We start from the raw sequence: 26323 nt of genomic DNA on the forward strand, positions 1-26323 counted from the left end.
AGAGAGAGAGAAGGAGAGAGAGAGAGAGTACCTGAATGACAAATTTTAGAATCTTATTAATCAAGTCTTCATCTTGAACCAATGCAATGCAATTCCGGCAAGTGACATAATCACCATAAAAACTGGATGGACCTGACAACCTTTGTAAGGAAGTGCAATTGTCCAGATTTACTCTTAATCCTCTGTTTGATGGAAGAGGTGGCAATTTTTGAAGGCTTTTCCACCCCTCCAGATCAAGACTGAAAAGTTTAGAAAGGTGTCTAAAGCTTTGAGGTAGACTGATGAAATTATTTCTACTAAGATACAATACTCCCAGTAAGGACAAGCAGCCAATATCATCGGGGATATACCCCTCCCGGAGATTACAATTCTCTAGAGATAACTCTGTCAAAGAGCATAAACGATTTAGAGAAGCAACACCAAACCCCAACAAGAAGGAGGATCAGGGCGACTCTTTTCAATTCCAAATAAGTGGCAAAGGACCCACCCATCCCTTGCTTTACCATCCGATCCACAAGCGGCTATGTCAGAATTTGTCTTAAATACTAGATGTTTGAGATTTTTCAAGCTCACAAGCGGCTCTGTCATAGTGGGTCCCCAGCAAAGCGCCTCTAAGTGATCCATGTCTCCTGGGAGTTTGTCAATCTTTAAGCATCCACTCGCACTGAGATATCCAAGAGACTTCAAATTACAAATCGCCCTTGGAAGGTTCAAGAGATTTTTGCAATTCCTTACATGCAATTCCCTGAGGCCAACCAGATGTTCAATTGTTTCTTGATCGTAGTCCCATCTAAGTGAATCCGCAATACATTCTTCATCTGCTCCCCAAATTCTGGAATCTTTTTCACATTTGAGCAGCCATCAAGATCGAAAGTCTCAAGAGAATCCATTTCAACCTCACTTGGGAGGCTATTAATGCTTTCACAGCCATTAAGAAGCAAATGTTTAAGCCTTTTGAGAACTGCAATAGACGGGTGAATCTTAACTAAATTCTTACAATTCCAATGAATCAACTCCTCAAGATTTGGAATACCATTGAAATCTGGGGTACTCTTCAATTTATTGGAGTAGCTAAGATCGATATATTTCAAGTTGGGCAAGTCCTGTGCAACACCACCGATAACGTTCAGATCATATACTTAACTTCCACAACCTTAAAGTTTATGCAAAATAATAAATAAATAAATATATGATTATTTTGTAAATTAAATAGCATTTATTCTCAATGAATATTGAAAAAATTTAGGACCTTCGAGATTGTACAATAAAAAAATGTCAAGCGTTCCTTATTTTTAAAACTCAAGAAAAATTAAATAACACGCCTATTACTTTTTAAAATAATGTGTTAAAATATCATTGGACAAAATCAAAAATTGAGTATTGACTAGTGAGTAACCAATATTATCCTTTGTTCATAACTACTCTTACCACTTTTCCCTCCCAAACACGAACAAGATTGCTATTACGCATCTTTAGTTGAGCAAGCAAGTGCGGGCGAAAGCTGGTTGGAAGAAAATTAGAAGGATACCAACTCCAATTTATAATTCTCAAGGAACATGGAAGAAATTTGGGACCTGAAGAAAAGATCAAATTATCGAATTCCAAAAACCTTAGTCCATCCATCTTAGAGAAGGCTTTGCAATTCCACTGGCGCACCTCTTCTACTTTGAGCAGGTGTAAGGATATGGCTTCAATTGCTCTTGTTCCCTAACAATTAAGGAAAAAAAGGACGAATTAATTTTATATAATAATATAGTGTCAAAAGAAATTATATCTTCTTCTAAACTTAGTATTTAACTTCTTACCGTATTCGTCGTGAATATATGATAAATGTCATTGTAAAGCCACAACCTACTGCGTTGGCCAGGCTCTTTAGACTCGTAAGCAATAACTGTCCATGCCATTTCTTGAATCAAATCATGCATCCATATGCATTTTCCATGATCTTGATAGATGAGAGATCTCTCAATTAGTACATCTATCATAATACTACTAGATATTCCAAAGGAATCATCTAGCATTTCAATTACTCGCTTTGTGTACTTCCCTTTGTGAAAACATGCAACATCGAGAAAAATTCTCTTCTCCCACTCTTCTAGTCCATCATAACTTATTTTAAGTTTATAAAAAATTGTTGGATTAGGAATTTTTGACAGATTATCCCACACACTATTCCAAGTGTCTAGCCTTCTCTTAAACAATGCCGACCCCAAAGTTTCAAGAGCTAATGGAAGGCCTCCAGCATAATTCATGAAATATGTTGACAGTTCCCAAAACCCATCCTCAGGCAGATTTTTCTTAAAGGCATGTAGGCTAAACAGTTCAAGAGCTGCGCCTTCATCCAACACTTTGACATTATGACATAATGTTACGTCATGCTGGACTAGCAGACGTTCATTTCTAGTTGTAATGATAATTCGACTTTCCATGCCAAACCAATCTTCCTTTCCAGCTAGTACTTGTAGCTGGTTTATGTGATCCACATCATCGAGTACAAGAAGAACCTTTTTGTTGCGTAAGCACTTTTTAATGAAAATGATTCCGCGCTCTTCATCCCAAATTTCTTCAATCTTTTCCTTCAACATAGGGTGCAAAAGTCTTTTTTGAAGATCAACGTTAGAAACCTCTCTAATGTTGCCAAGAAAGCAGGGAACTTCAAAATGATGAAAGATTCTATCATACACAAGCTTAGCAAGGGTGGTCTTACCTATGCCACCCATCCCCGTTATCCCTATAAAGCGAACATCATTGACATCATGAGCTAACAACGAACTTAGTTGCTCAAGCCCAAAATTAACCCCAACTAATTCCTGTGAGGGATCTAACAACGGGAATGTAGCTTGCACTTTCTTCCACACACTTTTGACGAGTTGTTGTATAATCTCACTTTCACTCCTACATGGTATGAAATAACCAATCAAAAAAACATAAACGAAGCATTCAATTTTGACTCTACTAAGACATGGGAAATTAAAGTTGTTCATGCTTACTTAGATTCCTTAGAATGCCACCCAGAAATTTTGGATACTTTTTTCAGAGCCTCTCTCCACTGGGTCACCTTCATCTTGTCTTCGGTACTAATGAACTTTTCTTCATGCTCATCGAAGGCTTTGGCAAAAGACCCCTTCTGATTTCCAACGTCAGATGGATCTGTCTCATAAAAGACCGGTAGAATAGAGTTCCTGGCTTCCATGCGCTTAAGGATGGTTGTAAGTTCCTTCAAGCACCATTTGGAAGAAGCATAGTCTGGTGAGAGAACGACGATTGCAATTTGCGATTCTTCGATCGCTCTTGGGAGCTCAGAAGGAATACTTGTTCCTCCTTCAAGCTCTCGATCGTCCATGAAAGTCGTAATTCCTTGGCAATTGCACAATTCATGGTATAAATGGGATACAAAACCCTTGCGGGTGTCTACACCCCTGAAACTCAAAAGCACATCATACTTCCATCGAGGAGCTGATTCATTCAAAACACAGGATGTCGAGGCTCTTTGGGTGCTTAATGCCATCGAAAAAAGGCAGTTGATGTAAACAGGTACTGCAAACATGAAACAATAATTGAATGAACAAGTAAAAAGATAGCAGATCAATGCCGAGGCTTTTGGATGTGATATTCACACATCTTTTTTTATTTCTCTCGTATCTTTTTAATTTTCGATCGTCGGATTAGATGAATTAAAGAAGATCAATGACATAAATTAATAAAAAGTGCGAAAAAAGTAAAAAAATGTGTATGAATAGCACATCCGTATAATATATTTTCATGTCTCTTTAATTGTCCGTTAATTCGTTTGTTACCAATGTACAAGGCAGTGGATGGTTTTCTTTTGGTTCCCATCAGCAGATTCAGCACAGAGACAAAGAATGGCAGCCTATGCCTTTCGGTTCCTAAAAAACAGACAAAGATGGACACTTGGACAGCCCGAGTTCATCTGTTGGTAGTAGTGGTGGTGGTGACCAGACAGTCTAGGGTGGGTCATAGTGTCAGCTAATGAATTATTTTTATAACAAAAAACAAAAAAAGTTAATATGATTGTTAGGATGGGAAAAGGATTTCCGGATCTATTATTCTCACATTTCAATCATTATCGTTTATCTTACGATCATTTTTCATCCGATGTTATTTAAGTTTAATTTAAAATAATAAAAATTAAATAATTTTTTACTATACAATATACTATGAATAGTTGAATTATGAAGATTCCTGAGATCCCCACGTAATGGATCTAGAGGGATCCTTTTCCGTTTGGATGACCTAAACTAAGAGTAAAAGAATAAAAAATTTAGGGTGGTTTGTAGGGTGTTATATCTGTTATATTTTGGTATTTGTATTTCTAAACAAAGATTCAATTGTTAAAATATTCAGCGTATCTCATATTCTCAAGTATCGTAAAAATTTCGTATAAAAAACAATTGGTAATGGTCCAAAAAAAGAAAGAGAAGTTATGGTTAAACGTCACTCAATCTTTTTTCTTTACGTGAAATGTGAGCATTAAGACAATGGTGTAATTAATCTATTACGTGTTATCATGTCACAATGTTAAAACACGGAGGTAAATTTGAGTCACACCTAACGTTTTGGTGCAAGGTAAATCCGTCTGAAAGAAGCAACAGGGAAATCTCCATACAAGAGCTGTCCACTTCCCAATACTCGTTCAAGAGAAAAACCGAAGTTGAAGGACAATTATTTTCCACCAAAAAAGTGGCAGACCGACCATGGCATATTTCCATTCCTTGTTGGGACATGTTATCTTTCTTCTGAGAAAGGATTTCATGTCTCTGTTTTTTTCAAGAGGAAGATAATTATGTCACCCACTATAAAACTTTTCTCATCATTTTAGGAACCAGTCTGCAGTGCATGAAACATGTTTCTCCAAAGACACTGACTACAACAATATCAATTAAACTCTACCAAAACAATTGAGGCTAAAATGATCAATTACCCGTTTCTGCCCATAATAGGCAGAAAAATAATTGGATCATATGGTTCTACAAAAGAACTCTTCTTTACTGTCAATCACAACACATAAATAAATTAAAGACATCACTTTGTTAATGTGATAATTTTCTCAAACTCAATCAGACACCCGTTAATAAATAATACAGTGACGGTATGTACGATGAAAAGTATGAGCCACAATATGATCTTTGATATATTTGTATCGAGTGAATTATGTTAATGATAATGTATCTATATAAAAGCACAACAATTTGTTTATACAAGTGTATATATACACAACAACTACATCGTTTTGAGTGTTACTGCATTGTCCTCCTGTAAAAGACAAAATTACAAAAACTACATCGTTTGAAGTGGTACTTTAGTTCGGTTCGGTTTTTGAACCATAAAGCTAAAACCAAACTAACCAATTTCTATTTAGTTCGGTTTTGTATCGATTCGGTTTTTTTCGATTTTCGAATTTTTTAACCAGCCCTATTCTAATCTAGTGTAGCCCTGACTCAAGGGCTCACCAAATTTGTTCCCAGTCAGATGCAATTGATAAGGGTTTTCGATTTTTGTATGAAATCTGAATCCTAAGTAGTATTTGAAACATTAAAACATTAAAACATTGGATCCATATCAATTAATTCAATGTTTACTTATTAGGAATAAGAAAATGAAGGAATGAGAGAACTTAGAAGTATGAAAATGTAAGAGAAGGGAATCGGCTCAACTAGCCGTCCTAGTCGATATGCTTCCTGATATTTTGATATTTGATAACAAATATTAAAGAAAGTTAACATTTTTTCAATTCCTTACGAATTAGTAAATACAAGAGAAAATTTACATAATTACATTCGAAATAGACAACTACTTCCAAAATCAATTTTTTCAATACCAAACCAATATAGTTAGTGATATTTATCTTTTATTTAACTCAAGCCCTATAATGTAAAATATTGTTGTTTATTAAAAAATAAAATAAAAATCAACCTATAGAATTTAGTTTGGTTCGGGCTGTTTGAAAAATGGGCCGAGATCCATTTGCAACCCATATCTCGAACTCCAAGTCCCCGTTACTTCGCTTCCAACGGAATTTGCAGCCCATTTTCCCGCGAGATCCCGCGTCTCCAATCTTCGTCGTTACGTTTTCATCTTCTTTTACTCCTTGGCTTCCTGAATCCGATTCTGGAGCTCCATCGCCACCATCGTCAATCCAAAGATCACATCATGAAGCTTGCTCTTTCCATCCTCTTCCTCTCTCTCAGGCTTCTCCTCTTTTCTTCGTCCTGCCACCGCTAGAGGCGGCCTTCACAGTTCCTACCCTCCAGGTCCCCGTCTCCTCATCTGTCATACACACACACACACACACACACACACACACACATACATATTTGAATACATTCTATATTCATGTGTGTGCGTTTAGTTCTTTGGGAGTTGAAAAACTGAGATTACAAGAACAAGAAGTAAATTGAAAAAATTTCCTTTGATATTTCAGCTACCAAACGGTAGTTAATTATGATCAGATAGATTATCATGCCTATTGCTTCCTTAAATTCTTTACATTTTAGGTGGATTAGCGCTACTAGAAAAGGAAACTAAATCTTTAAGCATTAAGAATTTAGCTAATTGTAAATTAAATGTTGATAGGTTTCGAATTTGGTCCTCGCGCTGGTTCCGGCAGGCAATTGTTTGAAGATAAGGAGTCTCAGACGCGGTATTTATCACTAAAGTTGAAGCTTAGCAGCTTAACAAGAATTATATAGTCTAATTTGATATAATTATGTGTTTACTGAAAATGTGAAAAAAATTGGTGACACAGTGTTGATGTAGCTCAGGGGTACATGACTAACTCTGACCTGGGACAGGCCATTAAGGCGTTCGGCCAAAGATGCAGTAACATTTCTACGGCTTACAGGTGATTACTTGGGCTTGTGCATTTTTAACATTTGCCAGATTATAATTTTACCACTTGTTAGTCGAAATAAAACAATCATATTTGTTAGTGGTAGTTTTAGCTGGATAAATACAGGTTTTAATTGTAGGATTTTGTTTAGGCATCTCATGATGATTATGCGGATTTATTCTTTTTATTCTCCTGTTGAGGGATTTCTCGAATGGATTATCAGTATTGGGAAGAGTTTTATTTATTCGAATAACATCTTGACTCACATCTTATGAAGTTGGTAATGTTTGATGTATTATTGCTTGTAGTGGGTAGTAGCAATTTCTGCTAAGCCCGGGGTGGAAGAGCCTGAAGCTGCATTTAAGGTGAATGTTCTGTTACATACAAAAGCATAAACAAAACAATCTTATTTTTTAATATTAATTTATCCAAATTATATCCAAGCCGCCATTTGGTAAAAACTTTTGAATCCTGAAATTTTAATCCTTCCTGTATACAATTAAGTTTTTGGAACATGGCAGGATTTTTGAAGGAAAATGCGTTAGCGTCCCCCCTCCCTTCTGTAAATAATAATAACGTAGAAATTATATTTGTTCCATAACCCAGAAAAAGTTATGATTCAAAAGAACAGGAACCTGCTTTGATTCCTTCAAGATTAGCACAAATTAGTCCTTGCAGCTGCTTGAAACTGAAACTTACCATAGAGCTGTGTAATAAGGATTCAGGCACCAGTAGCTGAAATCTTTTTGCTTATTAGTGGAAGTTAAAAAAGTGCGATGTAGCTTCTAGCTTATTGCACCTTTGAATCCAGAAGGGTGCAATACCTGTTTACCACCGAATTGAGTTGATTCTGGTGTTGGAGAATATCCATCTGCACTCTTTAGAAAAGTTTTATTCATTCCGCTAGTTCAATTATGTTACTTGTCCCTGAGAAAGGACAGACTCTATCAATTGTATGTGTTTTGAGGGCAGTTTTAGTCACAATTTTTTGTTACTTTTTCTCTGATCTTGTGTGGAAAGAAATAAGGAAAACTGCTACGAGCCACTTATGACCACAAGAAATTTATTATGAAACTGAGAAGCTGTAATATGACAAAGATTATAATTTATAAGTACATGCCGAAAAATCACGTGCAATTGGATATTTTCATTTCCCTCTTCTTCCTTAAAAAGTTCATTGTTTCTGAATTCCACTGCAACTAATAATATATTATTAATATTTTGTTTTATTGTTAGTCTTTCATTTTCCACCTGCCATATTTCGCGTTTACTGTCGAAAACTGAAGTCATGAATTTCACTTTTTGTCGAAAAAGTTTTACATACTACCCCGATTTCAATTTATTGAGTGTGTGCATACACTGAGTGTGTAGTATTTTTGTATTCTGTGTGCTACTTGAAAACTTTCTTTTCTTCCTTTTCCATTCCCCAGAAATGTAAATCGATTGTTACTCGTTCATGCAATTTCAAGTGATAGTTTGAGCATTTTTTGATAAATATGCTGGGTGCCTTGTGGATCGTCTTGGTGGGTTTACATCTCGTCCTCCATCATTTGATCCAGATCTTTGAACATAGAAAGTTTCGTTCTTCGAGGTTTCCGAGTCCCTTGCCATTGTACTTTTCTTTTATGTTTTACCAAAGAATCTTTAGAAATAAAAATTCTAAGAATAAGAATGTACGAAAAATCTACAAATGAACAAGAAAACAAAAAACCTTAGATGCGAGAGTCTTCTACGAGTGTGACTCAGCTCTCAATTAAAGCACCAATTTGTGGATGCAAATTTCTTCCTCCTTGTTCTTGGACAAAATTGCACCTACAAAACAAATAACATCACGATGAAGTTGGGGGGGGGGGGGTTTGGCCGAAGAGCCTCTGATGCCAAAGTTAGAATTTTGAGGGAAAAGTGCTTGGAGAATTTAGAGAATTTTGCAAGAGAGTTGAATGTTTCTTTTGTACGTTGGCCTCAGTGAGAGTGTAGGTTTCGATCATTATTTAATTTTACCTATGATGCCCAATGTGTTCAGGTTTTTAAATGTTTCTTTTATAGTGTGAAACAAGCATGGTGATGTCAATAGTAGGTCTTAAAGTGTTACTGTAATGTTATGAACATTGCCGATTACTTCTAATATGATTATGGATTTTCGGATGGTGCCTAACAATATGTGTAAGTTCTAAATAACAATATCCCAGAATTTATGCTAACGCTTATTAATTTTTATTTTGCACATATGCTCTTGTCTTTTGCTCTCACTACAATATGTCATTGCGCAAGGGATTTGAGGGAGGGATTACGAATCGAGCTTTCTAGTATGATGGCTTGAAACATTACAACTTATTATAGGTATATTTTCCTTCTGTTTGATATTCATCTATTGTTTCTTAAGACACCTGTTGTAGGTACCCTATAAATGGAGGCATGCAAGATTGGAACTACAAAAATGGTGGCTGTTTTGAATTGACATTGGAGATTAGTGATAACAAATGGCCTACTGCTAATGAGGTCAGGCATCAGTTAGGGCGGGTGTTTGCAACCTTTAAATATAAAACCATATTCTTTAGCCAAGTATATATGGGGATACGGTTACGCCCTTGGTGTAGCCATTTGTCCAATGGACCTTAGGGGGGTGGGGACGGAACTTTGCATGGTACTGGCTGTTCATATTGTGAATGGTAATATAAAACCACTAATTGTCAATCCATAGTTTGCCTTGCCTTAATTTTTGCACAACAGCACACGTGATTTAATTCCTTGCTTTCCATATTGTGAATGGCAATATAAAAGCAAGCAGCAGAACACCTGAGAAGTATTCAAGGATACGGAGAATGCCTGATCCATCCAAAATTTATATAACATATCTTAGATTTTAAGTTACTTCATTCTTAGATTTTGGTCTTTTCCTGTGTTGAATGTTTTCCTTCATTGCCCTTATTTTCATCTATTGTTCCAGTTTTGACATATCTGCTTTGCAAATAAAAGTATGTTCGGACTTGTTAACGGAAAAGAAGAAAACTATTTTCAGACTACTCCTGGAAGTTTTCCTCTATTTGCTAGTCATTTGTGAATTTTTTTCGCTTTGATTGTGATTATGTAGAGAACCTAGACACACGCCATTCAACTGGAGGCTTCTGTGTATACTTGGGTGAAAACTTAATATCGTGGAGTTCGAAGAAACAGAAAACAGTTTCCAGGTCTAGCACTGAAGCTGAATATAGGCAGCTTGCATACACCGCCGTTGAGTTGCCCTGGTTATGTTCGTTGTTTAGGGACGTACATTAGAATCTTCTAAGATAACAGATTTGGTGTGATAATTTGTCTTCCATTGCCTTAGCATCCAATCCAGTTTTCCACTCAAGAACCAAGCACTTAGAAGTTGATTATCATTATTTCAGGGAGAAGGTGATTAGAGGTGAGCTACTGGTGAATTTTATTTCTTCACAAGATCAAATTGCTGATTTATTCACGAAGGGTTATCTTCATCTCGATTTAAACTGCTGTTGTCCAAGCTTCCAGTTGTGCTACAATCTGTCAGCTTGCCCGGGGATTATTTGAATATTTCTTAGCTGAGTTAATTAGTATGATTTGCTTTTGACAAAGGTCGTACCCAGTGCACAAGGCTCCCGCTTTACGCAGGGTCTGGGAGAGGTGAATGTCGGCTAGCGTATGATTTGCTTTTGACAAATAAAAAAAAAAAAAGAAAGTATGATTTGCTGTTTTAAAGTTTAAACTTCAAAACTACCGTGTAAAAAGGGTTTTAAAAAAATTAGTATGATTTGCTGTTCTAAGTTTTACAACAACCTTTCCAATGATCTCAGGAAAAATACTCTCAATGCTTATTTTTTGCATCACCAAAGCCAAGTTTTAATCAAACCAAAGTTGTTGAGCAAAAAGTGTTGTTTCCTTGGCAACGTTTCTGTTTCTGGACTACAAGTTTGCATTAGTTACAAAATCAGACAGAAACAAATCAATTTCTGCCAGAGTACAGAAATTTGAATTCAACCCTTGGTGTACATGTTAACGCTAATGGCTTCATCAGAAAATGAACCTTAAGATCAGGACTGACAGAGCAGCCCCCATGGCGTAGCGCGTTTCCAAGGTACCCACTTGCTGCATTGGGCAAGATGATCGGATTGTTAATCAATCTTCTTAATGCCCAAGTAATCTGCAAAAGTGTTTATACATCAACATTCTTATCCACTCTGCCTTTCAGTAAATATAGCCATCTTAATATATAGCTCGAGAGATTGATTACATTAACTAAGATGTCGAAACAAAAAATAATTTTGATGACAATTAAGCTAATGTGATAAATCGATGGTTACTTGCATTTTTTGTGACATGGTGACTAGTTACAACGCCTTTTGCAAATTTTTTCTGTGTCGTTGAAGCTAACACTTCCAGGTCCACTTGGAGCTGCCTTGTCACGATATTCGCGTGTTCGTTTCAGTAGTTTTTGGTTGAGTTCTTTCAAATCTTGCTCGTACACCAAACGAGCCCCACACTTCTTCACCATATTCAAGTCTGCCTTTAGTTGTCCCTCGATATCAAAAAAATAAGTTTCGAATAAACACTGTTCCTGAAGACAATCTTCACGACGTTGATTTCTATAACGACGCAGATAAAATACCCACAGGTGTTCTGACGCAACAGACCCTATGCGGTTGATCAAAACTCTATGGCTAAAATGTGCATCTGAATACCAAATTTCGAATCTATCATAATGACAAAGGGCAGCTGGATTTGCCAAGTTTTGCTTAGGGTCTTGAAAAACAACACAGAAGGCAATCCCAAGCCAGTTGGTACATGATGGTGGAGGAAGCTCCACATTTATTGAATGTCCCACACTTTGATTAATGAACCACTCTGGAATTTCACTTCCAGGGATTACAACTTTCAATCCCTGTAGCAAAAGAAAGATCAATTATTTAGAGAGAGAGAGAGAGAGAGAGTACCTGAATGACAAATATTAGAATCCTATTAATAGAGAGAGAGAGAGAGAGAGTACCTCAATGACAAATATTAGAATCCTATTAATCAAGTCTTCATCTTGAACCAATGCAATGCAATTCCGGCAAGTGACATAATCACCATAAAAACTGGATGGACCTGACAACCTTCGTAAGGAAGTGCAATTGTCCAGATTTACTCTTAGTCCTCTGTTTGATGGAAGAGGAGGCAATTTTTTAAGGCTTATACACCCCTCCAGATCAAGACTGAAAAGTTTAGAAAGGCGTCTAAAGCTTTCAGGTAGACTGACGAAATTATTTCTACTAAGATACAATACTCCCAGTAAGGACAAGCAGCCAATATCATCGGGGATATCCCCCTCCCGGAGATTACAATTCTCTAGAGATAACTCTGTCAAAGAGCATAAATGATTTAGAGAAGACAACACCAAACGCCAACAAGGAGGAGGATCAGGGTGACTCTTTTCAAGTCCAAATAAGCGGCGAAGGCCCCACCCATCCCTTGCTTTACCATCCGATCCACAAGCGGCTATGTCAGAATTTGTCTTAAATACTAGACGTTTGAGATTTTTCATGCTCACAAGCGGCTCTGTCATAGTGGGTCCCCAGCAAAGCGCCTCTAAGTGATCCATGTCTCCTGGGAGTTGGTCAATCTTTGAGCATCCACTCGCACTGAGATATCTAAGAGACTTCAAATTACAAATCGCCCTTGGAAGGTTCAAGAGATTTTTGCAATTCCTTACATGCAATTCCTTGAGGCCAATCAGATGTCCAATTGATGAAGGTATTTTCTCGATCGCAGTCCCATCTAAGTGAATCCGCAATACATTCTTCATCTGCTCCCCAAATTCTGGAATCTTTTTCACATTTGAGCAGCCATCAAGATCGAAAGTCTCAAGAGAATCCATTTCAACCTCACTTGGAAGGCTATTAATGCTTTCACAGCCATTAAGAAGCAAATGTTTAAGTCTTTTGAGGATTGCAATAGACGGGTGTATCTCAACTAAATTTTTACAATCTCGAAGGATCAACCTCTCAAGATTTGGAATACCACTAAAATCTGAGATACTCTTCAATTTATAGGAATTGCTAATATCAATATGTTTTAAGTTGGGTAAGTCCTGCACAACATCACCGACAAGGTTCAGATCATATACTTAGCTTCCACAACCTTAAAGTTTATTCAAAATAATAAATAAATATATGATTATTTTGTAAATTAAATAGCATTTATTCTCAATGAATATGGAAGAAATTTGGAACCTTCGGAATTGTACAATAAAAAAATATCAAGCGTTCCTTAATTTTAAAACTCCAGAAAAATTAAATAACACGTCTATTATTTTTTAAAATAATATGTGTTAAAATATCATTTGACAAAATCAAAAAGTGAGTATTGACTAGTGAGTAACCAATATTATCTTTTGTTCATAACTACTCTTACCATTTTTCCCTCCCATAGACGAACAAGATTGCTATTACGCATCTCAAGTTTAGCAAGCAAGTGCGGGCGAAAGCTGGTTGGAAGAAAATTAGAAGGATACCAACTCCAATTTATAATTCTCAAGGAACATGGAAGAAATTTGGGGCCTGAAGAAAATATCAAATTATCGAATTCCAAAAACCTCAATCCATCCATCTTTGAGAAGGCTTCGCAATTCCACTGGCGTACCTCTTCTACTTTGAGCAGGCGTAAGGATATGGCTTCAATTGCTCCTGTTCCCTAACATTTAAAGGAAAAAAGGACGAATTAATTTCATATAATAATATAGTGTCAAAAGAAATCATATCTTCTTCCAAACTTAGTATTTAACTTCTTACCGTATTCGTCGTAAATATATGATCAATGTCATTGTAAAGCCACAACCTACTACGTTGACCAGGCTCTTTAGACTCTTGAACAATAACTGTCCATGCCATTTCTTGAATCAAATCATGCATTCGTATGCATTTTTCATGATCTTGATAGATGAGAGATCTCTCAATTAGTACATCTATCATACTACTACTAGAGATTCCAAAAGAATTATCTAGCATTTTAATTACTTCATTCGTGTACTTCCCTTTGTGGAAACATGCAACGTCGAGAAAAATTCTCTTCTCCCACTCTTCTAGTCCATCATAACTTATTTTAAGTTTATCAAAAATTGCTGGATTAGGAATTTTTGACAAATTATCCCACACACTATTCCAAGTATCTAGCCTTCTCTTAAACAATGCTAACCCCAAGGTTTCAAGAGCTAATGGAAGGCCTCCAGCATAATTAATGAAATACGTTGACAGTTCCCAAAACCCATCCTCAGGCAGATTTTTCTTAAAGGCATGAAGGCTAAACAGTGCAAGAGCTGCGCCTTTATCTAACACTTTGACATTATGACATAATGTTATGTCATGCTGGACTAGCAGACGTTCATTTCTAGTTGTAATGATAATTCTACTTCCCATGCCAAACCAATCTTCCTTTCCAGCTAGTACTTGTAGCTGGTTTATGTGATCCACATCATCAAGTACAAGAAGAACTTTTTTGTTGCGCAAGCACTTCTTAGTGAAAATGATTCCGCGCTCTTCATCCCAAATTTCTTCAATCTTTTCCCTCAACACCGGGAAAAGAAGTCTTTTTTGGAGATCAACATTAGAAACCTCTCTAAGGTTGCCGAGAAAGCAGTGAACTTCAAAATGATGAAAGATTCTATCATAAACAAGCTTAGCAAGGGTTGTCTTACCTATGCCACCCATCCCCGTTATCCCTATAAAGCGTACATCATTGACATCATGAGCTAATAGAGAACTTAGTTGCCCAAGCCCAAAATTAACCCCAACTAATTTTTGTGAGGAATCTAACAACGGGAGTGTAGCTTGCACTTTCCTCCACACACTTTTGACGATTTTTTGTATAAGCTCACTTTCACACCTACATGGTATAAAATAACCATTGAAAAAACATAAACGAAGCATTCAATTTTGACTCTACTAAGACATGGGAAATTAAAGTTGTTCATGCTTACTTAGATTCCTTCGAAGTCCAACCACAAATTTTGGACACTCGCTTTAGATCAGCTTTCCATTGGAGCACCTTCTTTTTGCCTTCGATACTGATCAACTTTTCTTCATGCTCCGCGAAGGCTTCGGCAAAACATCCCCGTTGATTTCCGACGTCAGATGGATCTGTCTGATAAAAGACCGGCAGAACTGAGTTCCTGGCTTCCATGCATTGAAGAATGGTTGTAAGTTCATCCAAGCACCATTTGGAAGAAGCATAGTTTGGTGAGAGAACAACAATTGCAATATGCGATTCTTTGATCGCACTTGGTAGCTCAAGATGAATACTTGTTCCTCCTTGAAGCTCTCGATCGTCCATGAAAGTCGTAATTCCTTGGCACTTGGACAATTCATGGTGTAAATGGGATACAAAACCCTTGCGGGTGTCTACACCCCTGAAACTCAAAAACACATCATACTTCCATCGAGGAGCTGATTCATTGAAAAGAAAAGATGCCGAGGCTCTATTGGTGCTCAAAGTCAATGCCATCGAAGAAAACAGTTGTTGTAATCGGGTATTGCAGACAGTAACTGAATGAACAAGTAAAAAGATAGAAGATCAATGTTTTAGATTTATAAAAAGAATTTGAAACTTTAAATCTTCTTTTGGTAGTGGATGTACTTGCAGTCGCAGGGTGGAGAGATACTAGGGGATCTAAAGGTGAATTATTAGCTGGAGGATTGAAGGAGGACGGCGTGGGTTTGGCAGAAGGGACGGGTGGAGTGGGAAGTGTTTTGGCAGGAAGATGTGATGGAGGTGAAATAGGGGTGGCAGAAATGGGTATAGGTGATGGAAGTGGGGTAGGTGTAGGACATGGGGTAGCATTAGGGATGGAAGAGATAGGTGTAGGTAATGTCGGGGAAATGGGTTGAAAAGTGGGCATGGTGGGGGTCAATATTAATTATGATGTTAGGTGAGGAGGGAGAAGAAGAAAACGGAGTAGAGATGGTTTCTTTATAGGGAAAAGTAGTTTCATCAAAAACAACATAACGTCACAAGAAGACGCGACATAGGTTGAAAAGTGGGCATGGGGGGGTCAATATTAATTATGATGTTAAGTGAGGAGGGAGAAGAAGAAACCAGAGTAGAGGTGGTTTCTTTATAGGGAAAAGTAGTTTCATCAAAGACAACATGACGTGACAAGAAGACGCGACCGGTAGACATATCTAGACACCTATAAGAGCAAGTCCACCCTTGTGGATTGCTCGGGGGACAGGCACCAGGAAAGGGCCTGAGGCCCAGTGGACAACCCTCCAGCCTGAGTGAAGGTGGGAGCTCGAGCACAAGGGGGGTGGGGAATTGACAGGCCTGCAGCCCGAGGGCCAAGAATTTTTTTATTTTTTTTGTGTCAGCCCGAGGGCCTGTAGCCCCATTTCCATTTTATTTTATTTTATATTATTTAAACAAACAAAAAAAAACTAATATTTTATTACTTATTAACAGGGGGAGGGCTCCAAGGGTGAAGATGTAAAAGGTAATTACTGTTCATTAAAGACAGTTACTATTCATTAAAGGCAGTTACTGTTCCATAGGATGGATTCAATAGTGGATTGCCAGGGGGGAGGGCTCTAAGGGTGAAGTTGCTCTAACCTTGTTGATTTAATGAGTAACCAAGAAAGACACAACGGGTAGAACGAAACTGTAATTTATTGGAGTTGTATGGCTTAAGATATGGGAAACATGCACAACCAAATATTTTAAGAATATTATAATGAGGAGTTTTGAGAAAGAGTTTTTGAAATGGGGACTCATCATTCAAGACCTTAGTGGGTAACTGATTGATTAAATAAGTTGCAGTATGAAAAGCATCATCCCAAAAGGAAGTGGGTAATGATGCGTGAGCAAGAAGAGTAAGACCGGTTTCAACAATATGACGATGTTTACATTCTGAAATACCATTTTGTTCGGAATGATGAGGACATGTGAAACGATGATATATACCATGATAAGTAAAAAAAGTTTTGAAATTATTATTAATATATTCACTGCCACCATCGGTTTGAAAGGATTTGATTGTGGTGCTAAACATGTTTTCAACTAATTTTTTAAAATTTACAAAGGTAGAAAAAACATCTGATTTTAGTTTTAATGGATATAGCCAGGAGTATCTAGAAAAGTCATCAATAAATACTACATAATACTTAAATCCATTGATTGAAACAGAAGGAGAAGTCTGTGGACATCGGAATTTAGGTAAAATAAATGTTGATCAATAATTAAAATTTCAACGTTTATGTGTCACATGAATTTTACACATAGCATGTGACTAAACGAAAAATCAAAATAAATCAGAAAAGTCATCAAACGGGACACATGTCAACACCTGGCAGAAATGATTTATTTCATCTGATTATTTAAATCCAAAAAAAATCAAGTTTTGAAATTCTATAAATAGAAGGCCAATGCATTCATTTTTAGAGACCAATTCATCACCAATTCACCTCACACCACAACCTTGAAGCTTTGAAACTCCAAGGCTCCCAAGCAAATCCCGAAGGATCAAGAAAGCTTTATTCGTTCTTCATCAAATCCTCATTCAAAAGTAAGCCCCAACGGTCCTTGAAGAACTTCCACTAATTCAAGATCAAGCCTTCCCCCCCACGGCCCTTGAAGAAAGTGTTCATCATTCATCATTCATTCATCCCTAGATCAAGCCCTGACGGCCCTTTGGATCAACAACATTAAATCCACCCATTACAAAGATAGAATCAGAGGCTAAATTTGTAGAAGAGATTGTAACCCCTAAATCATCAATACAAATATTATTTTGTACACGTGTTTCTTGTCTCGTTCATCGCAGGAATTTCCGTGTTTACAAATTTGGCACGCTCGGTGGGACAATCTCTACCTCTCATCTTTATCTTTGAATCCGCAAAAAGCATAAATGGCATCAAAGAAGGCTCAAGTTGTTCTCGCAGCCAATGCAAGGAACAAGAGCGTCATCACCGCAGGCGGTGTCACTTCGGGCATCACAACTCGAAGCAAGGCAAGAGCTCTTTCTGCCGCCTCTTCCACCCCTGCATCAACTCCGTCGAAGGAACAAGAGCACCTGAGGCACGAGCCTGTGATCACCCTGGCCTTGCTAAGGGCGCCAAAGAAGGAAAGCCCAATAAAGTACTCCGGTTGCATGCTTTCCGATGCCGACTCAAGCAGTAACTCAGCCATGCAAGTCATGACTACTGGAGTGACTTCAATCGATGAACAGCTGGCTCATATGAATGAAGCGATCGCAAGGCTAACACGGATTGTGGAAGAAAAGGACCAGCAAATCGCCGCACTCGTCAATCAACTAGACGTAAAGCCTGACGTGAAAATCAAGCAAGGGGATGATTCAGTAAAGAAGGAAAACAACGAGGATGAAGAGCCTCCGGTGGAGAAAATCGATGTGAAGCTGGAGCCAGGCCAAGCAACGGCACTCATGGGATCTCTTTCTATCCAACAGCTGCAAGAGATGATCGCCAGCACCATCAAGGCACAGTACGAAGGAAGTTCACATGACTCCGTACTAAACTTAAAACCCTACTCCAAGAAAATCGACGCTTTGAAAATGCCAAGGGGTTATCAGCCACCAAAGTTCATGCAGTTCGATGGAAAGGGAAACTCGAAGCAACACGTCGCCCATTTCATTGAGACTTACAACAACGCATTACCTCGCTAAGTAGTTTGTACGCTCACTGAAAGGAAACGCCTTTGAGTGGTACACGGACCTAGAGCCTGAATCCATCAACAGTTGGGAGCAATTGGAAAAGGAATTCCTCAACCGCTTCTACAGCACCCGCCGCACCGTGAGCATGCGAGAGCTGACAAGCACGAAGCAATGGAGGGATGAGCCAGTCGTGGACTACATCAACCGATGGCGCAATTTGAGCCTCGACTACAAGGACAGGCTCTCGGAGATCTCTTCGATCGAGATGTGCGTCCAAGGCATGCAATGGGGGTTACACTATATCCTTCAAGGCATCAAACCACGGACATTTGAAGAGTTAGCCATCCGTGCCCACGACATGGAGCTAAGCATTGCCCATCTTGGGAAGAAAGAGCCAATCACCGACTTCAAGAATGATAAGGTGTTCTCCCCAAATGTAGACAAGACTGGGAAGAAACCCCCTAAAGAAGCGTTCACCGTCAGCACTACGCCCGTCAAGATCGCCTATGCGCCTATCAAGATCTCCTCCAAAACCAAAGCAAAGGAGATAAAGAAAAGTGAGCCTCCTCGCACCCAAGAAAGGTACAAAAGCACATTGAGGGAATTGGAGCAGAAGGTATACCCTTTTCCTGACTCAAACATGGATGCAATGTTAGACGACTTGCTAGAAAAGAAGGTAATCGAGCTACCCGAATGCAAGCGGCCTGAAGAAATGAATCGCATAAACGATCCTAAATACTGCAAGTACCATCGAATCATGAGCCATCATGTGGGTAAATGTTTTGTCCTCAAAGAGCTCATCATGAAGCTAGCACAACAAGGGCGAATCGAGCTCGACCTCGAAGACACGGCCGCAACACATACTACTACAATTGCATTTGGATCTTTCGATCCCGTGCCTCTCCAAGCAGTACCTGACCATTCCTATCAATGCTCAAGTTGCACGATACCTTCTGCGCAACCATCGCTGGGGGCAAACGAACAAGATGCACATACCGATGATGAAGAAGGATGGACATTGGTGACCTACAAAAAAACAAGGAAACCAAAACCACAAGCCACAAGACAAAAGGTGGAACAAGTGAGAAAGCACCGTCACCGCAACAGTAGGAAGCCCAAAAGAAACGTAAAAGTTGATAAGCCAACGTATGCTGGGGAACCTATGGAGCAAGAGCCACGCATTCCTGTCTCCTTGCACGAGTACTTCCCGAATGACTTCTTCCAACAGTGCACTATCGCTGCATCCCACATGGTCGAAGTAGAAATAGAAGAACCTTCAAAAGGCAAAGATATCACCACTGAGGGAGAAAAAACTCTCACGCTCGAAGAAGGTCTGCCAACACACTTTAGCATTGAGGAAGCGCTACGATTACTAAAGAAGATGCGAATAGCATTAGCAGCGGTCTTGGAAAGTCCCAATGACCACGAAGTGCAAGAAAGCAAGAACGAAGGCTTGAAGCTTCGACCACATGAATGTGCCACATGCTGTGCCATCGAGGACGCAATCCATTTCACCGACGAAGACTTGCTGCTAGGATCCAAGCCTCACAACCGTCCTCTCTTCGTCTCTGGGTACGTAAGGGAGCACAAAGTCAACCGCATGCTTGTGGATGGTGGATCAGCCATAAACATCATGCCAAAGTCAACAATGACTACAATCGACATCAAGGCGGATGAACTGTCCCTAAGTCGTCTACTAATCCAAGGTTTTAATCAAGGAGGACAAAGAGCGATGGGCATGATCCGAGTGGAGATGACTATTGGTGAACTCAAGTCAAGCACGATATTCCACGTGATTGATGCAAGAACTTCCTACGGCTTGCTCTTAGGAAGGCCTTGGATCCATGCAAATGAAGTAGTACCGTCCACCCTTCACCAATGCTTAAAATTCTACCGAGAAGGAGCGAAGGTGATCTATGGCGACACCAAACCATTCACCGAAGCCGAATCACATTTCGCAGATGCCAAGTTCTACATGGATGAAGACATGGTGCCCGAAGCTCTTCCAAAAGAGATCAAATCCACGGGCAAAACAACACCTAAAAAGCAAGAGTGGCAAGCCATGCCCAAGAAGCAAGAAGAATAAGCCATGTCGTCTTCAAGCAAGAACGATGATGAGCTTGCTAAACCTGCAACAACCAAAGGGAATAGGACGCCCTCAAATTGACTAAACACACCTGTTTTCCGATACATCCCGATGTCAAGAAGAAAGAATGGTCAATCCCTATTCAAAACTGAAGCAAGCAAAACCGATGCACAACGGTACATGGATAATGTAAAGTTCCTCAAGACGAATGCAGTTTTACCTCTGACACAGCTAAGCAATGCTAAGGTTGCAAGATTACCACAAGGCTTCGTAAAAGCTCTACCAAAGGGGGTGGAACCAAGCTTTCTCCCAACCAAGAGGACCGAAGAAGGTTTTGATCCAAATGCCTACAAACTCATGTCAAAAACTGGGTACGACTTCGCTTCTTCTTCGAATCTTGGAAAGAAGGTTTCAAACACCGTCAACAATAAAGAACGTGACCTCACTGAGACTCAAAAGAAGTTGAAGAAGCATGGTTACGGAGTTAACAACAACAAAGCTGGACTTGGCTTCACACCAAATGCACCCGTGAAGATTTCAAGCAAAGCGAAAAATGCTAGCACTCAACACATTAGCGTGAGCATTGAACAAGATCGAGATGAGCCTAAATCTGCCCCTCAAACGCCAATCTTCGATAGGATGAATCGTTCAAGACCCAGAACGTCAGCCCTTGATCACATTGGTGGTCAAAATCGAACCTCCGTCTTCAAGAGGCTTAACATGCCAACATCTCAAAACTCTATTTTTGAAAGGTTGTCAAAACCTAGGAAGCAAAGCAACACGGCTAGCTCTCCTCCTCGTCAGTTTGCTTTGGAAAGACTTGAAGACAACATGAAGTTTTCTGGAAATAGGGAAACAACGTCAAAGAAAGAAAAGCTCGACATGCTAGCAGAAAAAGGCGATATTCGAAGCTCAATTCCTTCAAGGATGAAGGGTCAAGCAATCTTGGAGGTTGACGCAAATGGACCACTGATAGTAAGAAGGCGCATCATCATCCACACGAGACAATCTTCATACCAACAAGCCCAAAAGGATGACACTGAAGGGGAGATCCAAGACATCTTCCCCGTCACAATCCAAAAAGGCAAAAGAGACGAAATCCCTAAGGAAGACGTCACTTCTATTTCTTTCGACTCAAAGTCGCCACCTCGATTGCTGGGGGCATGCTCCAAGTCAAACGAAGTTGAAGGAGGGACTTATGTCGCTTCAAAGAAATTACACATGAAGCCTACGTCGCATTCACAAGTGCACCAATCGAAAAAAGGGCAAAGCAGCTTTCGCCAACCTCTAAAGCAATGTGAAAGTGTTGAAGATGAGGAAATTTCGACACAAAGGTCGACCATGCGCGATCTCTTATTCCTCAGAAAATTATTCAGCTACTCGGTCAAGGCTCCTTGCTATAAAGATGGCAAGGAACTCCTCTCTATGCAGCAACCGTCTTTTCCACAAGTTCACCAATGGGAAAGGGGGCAAAGCAGCTCATGTCAACCTCCAGAACAATGTGAAAGTGTTGGAGATAATGAAACTTTGACACAAAGATCATCCATCCCCGTCGTGATACGTGACCTCTTCCCAGAAGACTTCTTCAACTACTCAGTCGAGGCTCTTTGCTATGAAGATTGCGAGGAACGACTCTCCCGGATCGCTTAACAAACCAGTACAAGCTCCTCGCCTGCATGAGCCTAAACTGTTCATGGCACCAACGCTCCTTGTCCGCACGAGCATAAAAGGCGACAACAAACGCTCCTTGCCTGCACGAGCTGAAACTGCAAACGGCACCAAACACTCATTGTTCGCACGAGCCTAAACTGCATAAACTAAAGCTCCTGGCTCGCAAGAGCATAAACTGTGTACGGCACAATCATCATAAAAAAAAATTAAATAAATAAAAAATAAATAAATAAATGCATTTGAACTACGTTATGACTTGATCTCTTCTTTGGAAGGGTACGTAGGCGGCTTGAACATTTAATTTCGAGTTCAGTCATATCAAAATAAAAAAATAAATGTTTTATTCAAGGTGACTAATGATAGTGAATTTTATTACAAAGGCAACAATTTCTTTGTACAAAAAAATAAAATAAAATTATTACAGTTTGTTTTTAAAAAAAAAAAAAATATACAGGTTAAAGGGTCTTTCTACATTTAAGACCCGGACCAAATCAAAGAAGACAGAAGTTGAGACCCATCAAAAGGAGGTCATCCATGCCCAAGTAACAGCCTCCAAGCCCAAATTCCCTCCCACTTCCTGCAAGTTCTCGATTCGTCCAGGCTCGTCTCTCCAAAGCTAGCGAGCCTAACCACATCCAGGCCCAAGCTCCACGCGTCTCCCTCCAGCTCTTCTCTACCGACAGAAAAAGAGTCAAAGCCCAGGCCTCTCTCTAATTTACTGGCCCAGAAGCCCAGAGACCGACTGATGCCATAGGCCACGCAAGAGGCCCATTATGCTTCTTCTTCATCGATAGGATCATGTTGATGACCTTCAACGTGCCGGATTCGTCAAGGTCGACCTAGCCGCACTCTCTGATTTCACCCAGCTGCAAATCCAAATGACTCGGACACCAACCATCATCTTCACCTCTCTCTTCTCCACCTGCGTTGCTCTCTCCCCCACTTCTCTCTCCTCAAGCAGCACCCAACCAAGTGGACAATGCGAAGTTAGACGAAACGAAGAGATCGAGTCGGACCCCAACCTGTCATTCGAGTGACCCATGACCCAAGTTCATTTTTTTTTCTCGAGCATTTTCATTCTCGAGACATCAAACAGCGCTGACTAGAAGTGATTTTCAAGATCTCTCTGCAGGTCACCATTCACACCGCTACGAAGCTTCCCAGTCGTCTGACTGGTCGTGACGTTGTTGCACCAACCTCTCTTCTCTCTATCTTTCTCACACCCAAGAGGAAGATCCGCCTCCCTCGCTGCTTAATGTACCCAATCAATCTCACTAGGTATAGAATCGGCGGTGAAGAATTGGAAGAAAGACGACATCTTTCAGCTACGTTGAGAAATTGGGAAGAACCCATTTTCTCAATTCGCGAGATTATGCAGCAACCAGCAGTTGGATGAGCTGGAGGATCCCTCTCCAAGTTATTCTTCTCATCCGCTTTCATCTTCAACCACTTCCTCGTCATCAATATCCTCGCCGCTTATCTCTCGCTCCGCCGACACGCCCAATCGCAGCAAGACTTGCGAATCTCCTCCATCTTCTTCCCGGTCGTCTGCCTGGCCATGATGTCGCTCAGTGCAACAACCATCAAACCCCTATCAACAAATTGATGACGATGATGATGAAATCGAAGTTGTGAAGTCCCTGCCAGAGCCACTTCGTGAATTTGCTTCGAAGTTTCCTATTGAATTGGCTTCAAAAGCTGCATCATCCAATCTGGTGTTTGCAGAGCTTGTTAATTGCTTCTCGAAGATGGGCTTGTCGTACTTGATTCCAGATGCCCAAGTTCAGACCGCTGGAGATTCGGGCATGCAAAGCGGTGCTTCTAAGAGTCATGTGGATCCCTTAGCTGCTTCTAAGTCAAACGATCTGAAAAGTCGTGGCAGCGCAGTGGTCGAAGACGCGGAGGGGTTGTAGAGGCAATGGATGGAGAACACGAATGAAAGACTCGTCAGGAATCTTCCCCGACTGGATCACGACAACGTCGTCGCAGGGGTGCACCACCTTGCGGGTGGCAGAGTTGCTGGTGTCAAGGCTTGGGACAGAGACATCTTTCCAGGTAGAGTGGCAGCAGACGGTGCGACAACATCTGATCTAACGACAAAAGGCTGAAGTGTCTGAGTTTGTGCGACTCTGTCGAGTTGCTGAATGCATTGAAGCTTGAGGAATGACGTGAATGATATGGGCATGTTTCTTGTTTCTAAGGGCTGCAAAGGTCTACAGTCAGTAAGACTCTGTGGGTTCTCCAAAGTCAGTGACCGCCGTCAAACGACTAGCCGGTCATGAGCTCGACGACTTACACTCTGCCTCAAGCTCTAGCTGCTTCTGCACCTCCGTCATGGCTGCTGCCTTTGAATGTGATTGACAAAACCAAAGTTTGTCAACTGACACCCAAAGACCTCCTCCATCTTCTTGCCTCTGCTGCTGCATTTGAATCGGGAAAAAAAAAAAAAAACTTCAACGACCGCTGTCAAACGACTAGCTGATCATGAAGCTCGACGCTTTGCACCGCTTCAGTACCTCCAGCTTCTCCTTTCCCGCTACAGGTGGCCGCCTTTCGTCCGATGCTGCGCACATATATATACATATATAAATCATAAAAAAATAAAAAAATAAAAAAAATAAAAAGGAAAAAAAAAATTGGTGTAGTGGCGATGCAAGGCAACAAGCAACGCAGTGGCTGAAGCTGTGTAATGAGTGTACAAGCAAAGGAGCAATCCCATATATGTATAAATAATGGTCTCCTGAGAAGCAAATGAAATTCAGTGACTATTCAAATGCAGGTCCATGACTGTGCAGTCCATGATGATCTCTCAAGCGTCACTGACCCACATAAGCAAAAGAATGTGATAAGGTGACTGTGCAAACGACCACCTGTGCCTGGAAAAGAAAAACCAAAATGAGAGGTGATGGGATGGTGCATTGGGAAAATATGATTTTGTACAAAAAGAAAGTGCCAACTAAAAGAAAGTGCTAGCTATTGTTAAGTAAAATGGTGCACTGGGAAAATATGATTGTGTACAAAAAAGAAAGTGCCAGCTATAGCTACTGTTAAGTAAAATGGTGCACTAGGAAAAAAAAAGGGTGAAAGAATAATGCATTAGTCACCATCTAAAAATGGGTGTGTTAGGCACCATCTAAAAAAAAAAAAAAAAAAAGAAAAAAAAAGAAGAAGGAAGTAACGCATTTTAGTCAGATATACGTTTTATTTGTATTTAGCACAACATACTGAATAAAATAAAGCATATCCATTGATATCTAAAATGCATTAAGAGAAATAAAGTCCATTTTATTTATTTTTCTGGAAATTTACATAAATTTGCATTATACATAAAAAAAAAAGTCAAATCAAATTTACAGGAAGGGATCTTCAAGGATGATTAGGTGGCGCCTCATCACTCGGCGGAGCTCCAGAAAGACGAAGCACAAGAGATTGATTATCCGGAGCTTCAACACTTGGTGAAGCGCCAGAGGACGAAGGCAGAAGTTGCCGCTGGAGTAACGCCACAAACATCTGATGATCACTCTGAATCTGAACTTCGGACTCCTGCAGCTGGTCAAGCTTCATCTTCATGCTTGTTGAGTAATTAGTTGCGAGCATGTGCAACTCTTTATTCTCGTGCCTAAGCACTCTGACCTTTTGCCGAAGACTGGCCATCTCAGCCATCAATGACTCAACCTGACGAGATCGAGCAAGAAGGCGTTGGCCCATGTTTGAAACTGAGCCTGCACATCGGACGCTGTAGGCCAGAGAGTCCTGAACAGCCAGTTCGTCGGACCGCCTGGAAAGTATCCTAGTGTCTCTAAGAGTGAGAAGATTTCTGGCCACCACCGAAGCGGTTGTATCGTTCATCATCATAGAATCCCCAACTGTAAGAGGACCATTGGGAGATACGAAGGACGGCTGCCAAATGTTGTTTGAAGAAGATATGTCACTATCTTCCCCGACATTCAAGTTAAGACGACGGTCAGAAGGGCAATACATTTTCGAATGTGTGAAGAAAAAGAAGAGGTCGGACATATCAAGTTCTTAGAAGTGCAAGTAAGGAGCTTCTACATGCGGAAAATTC

The 26323-nt window shown here is 39.9% G+C and overlaps 3 protein-coding genes and 1 pseudogene across 19 annotated transcripts in view; 1 reads left to right on the forward strand and 3 right to left on the reverse strand.

The window, feature by feature from the left end:
* LOC126587673 (TMV resistance protein N-like) overlaps positions 1–14403 on the reverse strand; it is a 36971-nt gene extending 22568 nt beyond the window's left edge. For 2 of the 5 annotated variants that reach the window (XM_050252761.1, XM_050252760.1), the window contains exons 1-4: positions 13636–14403; positions 13259–13537; positions 11853–12935; positions 11170–11747 (exon numbers count right to left, since the gene is read on the reverse strand). In XM_050252761.1, the coding sequence (XP_050108718.1) occupies positions 11193–11747; positions 11853–12935; positions 13259–13537; positions 13636–14259 (2541 nt within the window). In that variant the 5' untranslated portion in view covers positions 14260–14403 and the 3' untranslated portion in view covers positions 11170–11192. Of the gene's footprint in view, positions 1–10653; positions 11010–11169; positions 11748–11852; positions 12936–13258; positions 13538–13635 lie in introns of those variants that run through there. The other 3 variants (XR_007611152.1, XM_050252757.1, XM_050252759.1) reach the window with 3 other exon arrangements.
* LOC126587674 (TMV resistance protein N-like) overlaps positions 1–15651 on the reverse strand; it is a 35441-nt gene extending 19790 nt beyond the window's left edge. Inside the window, exons 1-4 of one of the 3 annotated variants that reach the window (XM_050252763.1) lie at positions 14820–15647; positions 1806–2895; positions 1429–1707; positions 709–1103 (exon numbers count right to left, since the gene is read on the reverse strand). In XM_050252763.1, coding sequence (XP_050108720.1) covers positions 732–1103; positions 1429–1707; positions 1806–2895; positions 14820–15343 — 2265 coding nt within the window. In that variant the 5' untranslated portion in view covers positions 15344–15647 and the 3' untranslated portion in view covers positions 709–731. Of the gene's footprint in view, positions 1–312; positions 1104–1428; positions 1708–1805; positions 2896–14819 lie in introns of those variants that run through there. The other 2 variants (XM_050252764.1, XM_050252762.1) reach the window with 2 other exon arrangements.
* Positions 1–26323, reverse strand: part of LOC126587678 (disease resistance protein RPV1-like) — a 36407-nt pseudogene that overhangs the window by 293 nt on the left and 9791 nt on the right.
* Positions 6031–26323, forward strand: part of LOC126587681 (carboxypeptidase SOL1-like) — a 44247-nt gene continuing 23954 nt past the window's right edge. The window contains exons 1-7 of one of the 11 annotated variants that reach the window (XR_007611160.1): positions 6031–6272; positions 6595–6661; positions 6767–6862; positions 7159–9156; positions 9247–9349; positions 9942–10149; positions 10240–10338. The gene's annotated coding sequence lies outside the window, so the exon portion shown is untranslated. Of the gene's footprint in view, positions 6273–6594; positions 6662–6766; positions 6863–7158; positions 9733–9941; positions 10150–10239; positions 10339–26323 lie in introns of those variants that run through there. The other 10 variants (XR_007611161.1, XR_007611153.1, XR_007611159.1 and 7 more) reach the window with 10 other exon arrangements.

The sequence above is a fragment of the Malus sylvestris genome, chromosome 10, assembly GCF_916048215.2.
Source record: "Malus sylvestris chromosome 10, drMalSylv7.2, whole genome shotgun sequence".
NCBI lineage: Eukaryota > Viridiplantae > Streptophyta > Magnoliopsida > Rosales > Rosaceae > Malus > Malus sylvestris.